Source organism: Atta colombica, unplaced genomic scaffold, assembly GCF_001594045.1.
Source record: "Atta colombica isolate Treedump-2 unplaced genomic scaffold, Acol1.0 scaffold100, whole genome shotgun sequence".
In the NCBI taxonomy this organism is placed as follows: domain Eukaryota; kingdom Metazoa; phylum Arthropoda; class Insecta; order Hymenoptera; family Formicidae; genus Atta; species Atta colombica.
In genome coordinates, this window is record NW_017259185.1 from 3,346,936 (window position 1) to 3,356,308 (window position 9,373).

At 32.1% G+C, this 9,373-nt stretch overlaps 1 protein-coding gene across 1 annotated transcript; it reads right to left on the reverse strand.

Moving 5' to 3' along the window:
- Positions 1-407: 407 nt before the first annotated feature.
- Positions 408-8,831, reverse strand: LOC108686878 (DNA polymerase zeta catalytic subunit). The gene is made up of 19 exons (XM_018192381.1): positions 8,693-8,831; positions 8,403-8,589; positions 8,205-8,298; positions 7,613-8,095; positions 7,305-7,530; positions 6,830-7,219; positions 5,750-6,223; positions 5,488-5,530; positions 4,064-5,405; positions 3,834-3,987; positions 3,335-3,703; positions 3,057-3,245; positions 2,629-2,941; positions 2,244-2,562; positions 1,906-2,154; positions 1,708-1,821; positions 1,214-1,632; positions 772-1,000; positions 408-623 (listed from the first exon to the last, which is right to left on the reverse strand). Exons 1-19 carry the CDS (start codon positions 8,829-8,831, stop codon positions 441-443), a joined length of 5,916 nt encoding a protein of 1,971 aa, XP_018047870.1. The 3' UTR covers positions 408-440.
- Between the last annotated feature and the right edge of the window lie 542 nt (positions 8,832-9,373).

Here is a 9,373-nt window from a genome sequence, read left to right on the forward strand (position 1 = left end):
TATTATCTATAAATTAGGAAACACAATATAGAAAGAAGTATTTTTTTAAATTTAGTATTGATATTTAAAAATATATGAGCGAGATAATTGATGTAGGAAATAATGGGAATTTAATTAAAATTCATGTATTATTCAATTTAGAATATTTAGTTGTAAAAATAATTCATCACTGAGGTCTGGTTCCACCAATGTAAGATTAATTCTAATCTCGATTCAATTTAACTTTTTTAAAATTTTTAATTCTAAAAATAAGAAAAAGCTAAACAATAAATTAAACCAAAATTAAAGTTACTCTTATTGATGGAAATGACTTACAGTATTTATAATAATAATAACAGTACTATTTTACAAAAAATATTTGTAATTCAATTGAAATTAGAACACTGATTTTTTTTTAATTGTGTGTGTATATCAAGTACAAAAATTTATTTCTTTTATATTCAATACCATTCAGTAACTGTATTTAATTCCTTGATTCCACTGGAATTATTTCCATAAATAATACTATTTAGATAGGAAACTTGCGCAAGCTCTTTACGAGCTTGTGCCATTCGGTATAAAACAGGACAGTCCAAAGACACGCATTCTATGTTACCCAATCGTCCAATGCAGGAATGACAGATCTGAAAAAAATTCATTAAAATTAAATAATGATTATTGCAAGCAATGATTATTGTATAGCTTAATATAATTAGTCACTAAGGAAAAATTTCAATCTAAGGAAAAATTTATGCTCGTTCGCATAAATCTCTTCTCTGCGTTTATGCTTACGGCAGTAATTTGTTGATGATTCCTTTCCAACTGTTTTATCTTTTCGAGAAGTACGAGAACGGTTCGGCTTGGCTGTAAAAGGCAATCTGGACAAATCTCTTTATTGGTCTGTTCCTCACAGATAATGCACGACGCGGAACTGAAGAATTGACGAATAGTGGACTTTGGATTGTCTCCTCTTAAGTGTGCGATATTATTGAAATTCGAATGATGGGAGATTTCTTTATACCTGTAAATACGGTATTCCATTATCTTCGATTACAATTCGATGAAACAGTAATTACGCGTGTTATAATTATGTCATTTAAAAGCAGAGAGAGTATTCAATGGTTACATTATTATAGTATTTCTTTTTATAATAAGAGACACGAACAAAATTATTTGAAGTACATAAATATGTTTAAATATTCGTTTAAATATAATCTTCATAGCTTTCATTTACCACGCATTAACATCGATTCGGAATAAATTAAAGCAGCGATTGAGGGGCGGTATGATGACTTTCGTTATGTAATACACAGAGTTCAGAATTAATGACGGATCGGCGACGACTTCCATCGGCGTGCGCACGCAGTGAATGAGCGCTTGATTTGGTGCACCTGCGACGATGACATAACGAACACGCTCGCTGGTGCGCGGTACAGCGCGAGGATCCTTTTTGATCAACCTGCGTGTTAACTCCAATGCTGGCACGCAAGCGTTGGCTTTGTATCCGCGCATTCCACGAAATTCTTTCGCGAATGTAAGATCCAGGATGGATACGCGCCGCTGAAAGATTTTGTCAAATTGCCTGATTACATACTGCTTCACCAGGGAGACGTCTTTCGTTTCGAACAAAATTTTGAGGGCTTTTTCAAGTATCTGCAATATGCAAATATTTAACATTAAAGTTATAAGAATTTTCTTCTTAGTATTTATTGTTACTTCTTTTTTTACTTTAGAAACTGCGGGACATCCATCTCTGCGAACCGTCTCGATCCCTTTAGCCAGGAACTCGGGCTTCTCTTGATCGCGAGTTTCATACATATATCCACAATATCGTTTTTTCGTCTAAAATTTTAAATTTAACAATATGATCATTGTGATCTTTGCTTTACATGTACTCATTAATCTTGTTTCTGTTTAATGTCTTACTTGCAAAATAGATGGATGGAGAACTTTCTCAAATTTAAGTTTCACGGGCGGGGGATTAGTTGCGGTAACAGCGTCTGCGATTTCCTCGCCGATAATAAAGGCCTCTTCTCGAGATTTTCCAGGTAATAGTATAAATAAAGAATCTGTATCTCCATAAACTACTCGTGCGCCCCATCTTGGTGTGGTTTCCACCAATTTGATCGCACGTTCCAATGTCTCTCGCCCTTTGCTAACTACACTATCACCTATCTATTAAAAAATGTTATAAGATCATTTTCGCATATTAAAAAATTTTGTCAAATTATTCTATCTTTATATATCTCATTAAAATATTGTACCTCAATGCACGGCATTCTACCGCTAAAATTGGCGGATGTATAGCCATAAGTAACGTTTGCAATTAACTTGAGACCCAATTGCTGAGAATGAAGAACGCGTTGCAATGTACGATTTTCTGCCGGATACAGCTTCATAGATTCCTTCACCATCAAACGCGTATTCAAAATTTCCGAAAGCATACGCGGTAATATTCCTTGACGTACCTCTTTCTTTACAAAGGCCACGCCGCAAGGCGAAAAGTTTGTTTTGTCTTGCAACTTTAATACTGTATTCTTTCTTACTCTTAATGTTGCTGCACCAAACTCGAATGGCCCGTATCTAATAGAGGAAAATATCAAATTAATGAGTTTAATCTGATTTTTCCGATATTATAGATGTACTCACTGGCCTATGTGTTCTATTCTTCCTAAACAGGTGGAGAAACAATAGTTATAAGCAATAATCATACTCGGATATAAACTTTGGAAATCAAGCACAATCAATGGATCGATATAAAATTTAGACTCGGGTTCCATGATCAATGGCAGACATTCTGGAGCTCGCATCTTAGCTCTCTGGTGCATGGATGGCGAGATCGGAATGTAATTCATGGGTTTCGCTAATCTGAGCATCATAGACTCCACGCGAAATTGTGAGCCTCGCGAGAAAACTTCATAAAATTGTATACCGAAAAGTCGGGCGAGTTCACACGTGCGACCTATAATGAAACTTCAAAATAAAATAATGAATTTAAAAACTTGGGAATAAATAATAATAAATATTATAAAAGTATAAAGAGAAAATTTAAAAGAATTTGAATTTTTAATTTTCACCTATAACATCCAAATGACCTAGAAGCTTGAGAGCACCCACAACTCTGACGATATAATGATGTATAACTCTGCTTTTTATTATCATGCTCTCCTGTTTCCACCAAGTGGACAACATCTTGAAGGAAGGACACGGAACTCTTTCATGTAAAATGTGATGCATGACGTTCTCAAAAGTGTACGTCAATAATGCTGGAAGAAATTAAATTATTCTTATATCCTTTTAAATATTGTAGAAAAAAAATATAAAGTGATTTTAAAAGATATAGAAAATATCTCACCTGCTTCATGTCTCATAATCCTCCAGACATCGAGGAGATTGCGACCAGATACTTTTATATCACCTATATCGTCCTTTTCAACCGCGTGAGCATCGAATTTGGAATATATTTGCATGTGTGGAACCCTCGAGATTCTCAATGGAAAGTTATTGAGACCAAGATGAAATGCTCGTTGAAAAACGTAGCCCCATGAAAGAGCCTCTACTTCCCAGCCAAGTAGAATGTCTGGATTGTGCCGCTCAATCAATTTTACAAGGTTGTTAAATGCATCCTGTTCCGTTGCAACATATAAAATTGGACACCTCGCACTAGCAGAATGGATCTTGTTGAGTCTTGCACTTATACAGTTAGAATTTACAATTATAGCGGCTAAAACAAAAAAAAAGATATTCGAATAAGTTTTCGTTATACTTGAAGAAATATTAAGTTTCTCGAATCGTAAAGCGAAGTTTCGAGAGATATAAAATATTTTTCACATAAAATTATTAATATTAATCACCATGTTCTATTTGTTCATTTGTCGTAGCATTTGTTGGAGCGTCATTGTAAATTGCGTAAAATAATGCAGCAATAGCATCATACTGCGGATCAGGGAGAAGATCTTCTCGAGTAACAGTGTGCACTTCGAGAGATAATAACGTTAAATACTGATGCTGCAGAAAATTTCAAAAAATGTGAAATGAGCTCTAGATTTGCTATATACAAATAAAATTAAAATAACACACTTACTACTGTTACTGCTCTAGCTTTTTGAAGATTTTCGTTCGAGACATTACTTCCATAGCTTCCTTTAGATGAATATTCAATTTGACCGTACGAAACACCTAGCTGCGTCTCCTGTTTATGTAATAATGGATTTGCCAGTACTTTTTTTAAGGAAGGATCTAAAGTTTTTTCCGATATCAATGAATCACTAGAATTTTGTGTCTCTAATTTCCTGGTTTCGTTAGATGTTCTATTCAGAATGCTTTGTTGAGGCATTAGTGAATCTATATGACGCTCCATGTTTGAATCATTACTGATTAAATTATTAAACGTCCCTGGCTGGGGATTAATCTCTTCGTTAGTGGCATTATTAATCGATGGATGCTGTACATTTTGTACATTTAATGCCTTTTCTTTATTCTGCTTACACGATTTGGCATCAGAATTTTGTTTCGATATGTATTTTTTAGCTCTAATCCAATCTTTAACATTCTTAGAAGATGGTGGTTCCATAAGTGGTTTAATCGTTAACGAATTATATCCTGCAAGCGTCCGTTTGATATGATAAGATTTTATATTCGCTCCAGACGGATAAAATTCATTGACTTTCATTCTTCGCCACAGTTTAATACTCGTGATTTCTTCTAGACTAGATTTAAACATGGGTTCGTCGAAATATGAAGCGTTAGTATTCAAGGATTCTTTCTGTTTCGCAAGATCGAGTTTGTTGCCGAAAAACGGTTTTTGTGATCTACATTTAGGAATGCCGTACATCGTCATACTTTCCAGAATCCTTCCAGGACAAGGAGGCTTGTATTTCGTAGTAATTGTAATTATTACATTTTTCGATGAACGACGAGCCCTCTGCTCTGACAACGAACTTTGACTGTCACTCCCTATCTTTTGATTGAGATGTTGAGTGAAAGTTATGTTACATACATCTTTTTCATCGTCGTCTAGATCAGTTTCAGGAATAACACTATGAGTTTTTATAAACTTCTTTGCCAAGTTTTGTATGTCTGACGCATAGTTTCTTTCGGGAGATACATCATTAATATTTTTTTCTGTACATTGACTGTTTGGGACACTATCATCACTGTTTGCATTGCTGGAGATAAGTGTAGTTGCCTCTGCATGTACTTGATTACTCGAATGCCCAAGTGCGATTAAAGTTTCAGATTGATTCTTGTTACAATCTGATTCTACAAAAGTATCTTCTTCATCATAATCTTCATCCAAGAAGGACAATCTTTTTCGAACCTCTTTATTCATTTTAATAAATGATTTTTCATTGCTTTCCATTCCCTTTTGATGATCTTGTAATAATTCGTGAATCGTTGTTATTTTATCAATTTTTACAATATTGCTACAAATATACATATTAAAAAATTACTTAAATGGTTTAAATAATTATAATTTTTTAACTCTACAAAATATGCAGATCTTACACAGTATTTATTTCATAAGTATCATTATCAGTACCATTATTTTCTGAAAAAGAAAGAAATCTTTCATTTATATAAAAAATAATAAAAACCTATTATTATTAATAAAATATCATTATTAAATCGAAAATATGTTGTTTTCATAAAAAATTAATTTCTAATAAATAAAATAAAGCTATTTGAATTATAATATGAATTTAGATGAGAATAAATTTAATTAAATAAAAGCATTCCTATTCGATTAAAGCGGATCTACTTGAATTACCTTCCGAATTAAAAAATTTTTCACGAAGCAAGCTCACACGTAATGGACATTTTTTGTGTTTTGGTGTAGCAGAAGTTGAAGGAATATCAGATATTGATACGTATTGATTTCTTTTTGGAGATTCACATTGTCGAATAGGATCTTTACTAGATTTCGGAGATGTAATAGTAATATTAAGAGGCGAGTAATTTCCTGACAACTGTGGACTTCGAGACATCTTGCTTGGAGAATTATATTTTCTTTTTGGCGTTTTAGCCACGTTTCTTCGTTTTTTGGATGACTCGTGATCGTCGTCTTGAGAATCAAATTTCCTTTTTTTCGGAGTAATCTGAACTATATTTTGTGGTACGCTCTTTTTATCGGACTTATAAGTGCACACGCGTTTTTCTTGTTTTTCAATTGTCACATCAACTTCGGATTCAGCATCGCTCGAGTCAGCTGTAGCCCCATCAACATTCGATATTGTAAAGTTTACTGAAAAATCATACAGTTCATGATAAAAGCAGTGATTGCTATTTAAAAGTCCTTCTTGAATATACGATTTAAATTCTTGTTTACAATTACACTTGTTTTCTTCATAATTTGTTATATAATTGACATGTTCCATAGTTTCAAACGTTTCTATCTCATCTATATCATAAACATCTAAGTCCCGATGATCTAGTTGCAACTGCCATCGAGTAACATATAATTCTTCTTCTGTCTTCTTATTATGCGCAATCCTTTTTTTACTGTCTTTTAAATAACGGTTTTTTCTTGCGACAAAACTTATATTAGTATGCGGATGCTTTACATTCATACTTCGCAAATGTTTGCTTGTTTTAAAAAATATATGAAAATAATATCTATTTACAAAGTTGTATAATTCTTTTCTTAAGTGATATCTATTGGGATTATTTACATTTATATTTATATATTTAATAGTATCTATTAAATTAAAATTTCTATATAAAGTATACATGGCATAATCTTTTTTCGCATTAATGACAGAAACACAGTTATTTCTAGAATTTTTAGTTATTATTTTAGGAAACCATTGAACTGCCATACAACATGCTATATTATTTTTATTACTTAAACTATTTGAAGTTTCTTCATGTTTTGATACGATCTCATATAAATCATCAACTCCATCAACTTGTGGAAAATTCACGAGCATGACACCGTTATTTTCTTCAGTAACGTTTGAATCATCTGCAGATCCAATGTTCTGCTTATTATCTACAACTTTTATTATATTGTCATGTTGATTGGATTTCTGATTATACACTGATTCCCAAGAACTTAGATCTAGATCAAAACTTGTGATATTTAAATCCTCAATCTCTTCTTCCTCTGGATCCTTAATTTGTTCATTGAACATAGAATATTGAGACCCAAGAACGCTATCATCATCTACATTACTCTCAATCTCATTTTTTTCCGCTAAATCAGCTAGCATATCTACCAATTGTATATCATCTGCATCCACTATGTACAAAACAGATTTTTATTTTTACTTTGTAATGTAAATATATATTTTTATAATGCACTAAGTAATGTGACTAGGACTTACAAAAACTAGTATCTGTCATATTACTTTGACTTCGAGTTGCGTCTAAAAACGCTGATGATGCCAATTGCAACAATTTACAATTATTAATTGTTCTTTCAAGATTTTCTTCAGATACAAGAGATTCGCTATGATTTAAAATATGAGATGCATTTAAGATATTTTCATTATCTTCTATTTCAATAGGATATGAAGGTATCGTTGTATTTGAAGTAATTGTCTCGTTGATCTAAAATAAAAAAATTAAACCAAATTAATATATATGTATATTAACTATATTATCATAATCTAATGGAAACAATGTGAAATACTTGTGATATAGCATTCAGTCTTTTTAATAATTGATCCTTTTGATAAATATCATTGCTAGTTGGCGGTAAAATAATTTTGCTCGGAGTTTTAGGATATAATAATTGCGACTTTGCATTTTCTAGATCAACTTCGGCCCTCCTTGCTTTCTCTTCATTCCAAATCGCAGCAAGACCAGGATTCAGTTCTAATTTTTCATTGACATTTTGCCTATTCAGAATCTCCGAAGCGTGCACATCCACTTCCAACTCGCACATGCTTTGTCTTGTTATTGATATCGGAAGATATGCTTCTGAATCTAGAAAATCCATTGACGATCTGCTTTGGCTATCTTCTGTTGCACATCCTTGCAAAGAGTGTCTGTATTTTACGCTATTTAAATTGATTAAATTCATGCCATAGAGATTGTAATCTATCATAAATTGTAAAATATACGGAATGTGTGCCTCATATGGCTGCAGAGTTTGATTGAGAACAACACCATTCTGAAAAGAAGTTTGTTTTATTCTGCTTTGTTCAATATCTGTTCCCCCTTAAAATTGCATACTATATGATTATATCTTCTATGCAAAAAAATAAAGCAGAATTATTTACCTGCAACAAATCTGCCGTCCTTTTAATTATGGTTGGATTATAAAAATATATTTTAAAAAACAAATGTTCTTTCTCATGATAACCATAGAAAGGTCTATAAAGTAACATATTACAATAAATAAAATAATAAATAAATGAAGAAAAATAAATATGTTTCTTCTATTAAAAATAAAAGATTCTGATTTAAATTTTACTTACATTCCTGATACTCGTTGAATTTTGTACACATGTTGATTGGTAGATAAAGTGGAACCAAAAGATGTATTGAGTGCAGAATCAATTGCTGCAGCCAGTTGATAAGCATAGCTATCCATATTCTCTTGGACAGTGCATGGGACATATAGGTATGGAAAAACACCGTGAATATGCAAGCATGTTTTCTTTCCTGGAAACCATCAAACTTTATAAATGACAAAACTTTTTGATAAGCTTAACATAATCTATAACATATTATGAACATAAGATTATCTGTAATTTTGTTCATTTACCTGTGGCAGTTGAGCCGAATGCTCTGATTACCGGTACTTTTTTTACTTCGGAGCCACGGAATTCTGAAAATGTCACATCCAGCTCGGGTATCGGGAATGACTGATAACTATCAATATTCACCAAAGTGATGGAAAACATGTTCTGCAATGGAAATACGTATATGCAAATAATATGCGGGATTACAAATAAATGCTTAAAATAGAAACAGAACAGCGTATTAAAATAGAACAGTGTAGTATAATATAGTAAATAATATTCTGATAAAAAGAATAACGGGTCTCCACTTATGAAATGCAGATTGAGAATCGAGATATGTGCGTGTTGATTCGACGATATCAACAAACAGAATATGGTAGGGGACGTAGACAGGTGTGTTCGTTTCTGCACTTTCTGCATTTAAAACGAGTTAAATATATATCCAATTCAGGTTTTAGTGCAAGAAGGAGATAGCATAGAAAGTGTAAAAATATCTTTTAATCCGATATCAAAATCAAACAAACCACTTGTTTTATTATATTTCTTTTAAAAGAAATATTTTATTATAAATATTGATATGTATTTTAGATATATTTGCCAAAAGCAAATATTTTTTATTTTTATGAAAACAGTATGAATAAAAAATTTCTTGTTATCGTGTAATATAGCTTCTTTTTTCTTTTGAGACAACATAAAATAAATAA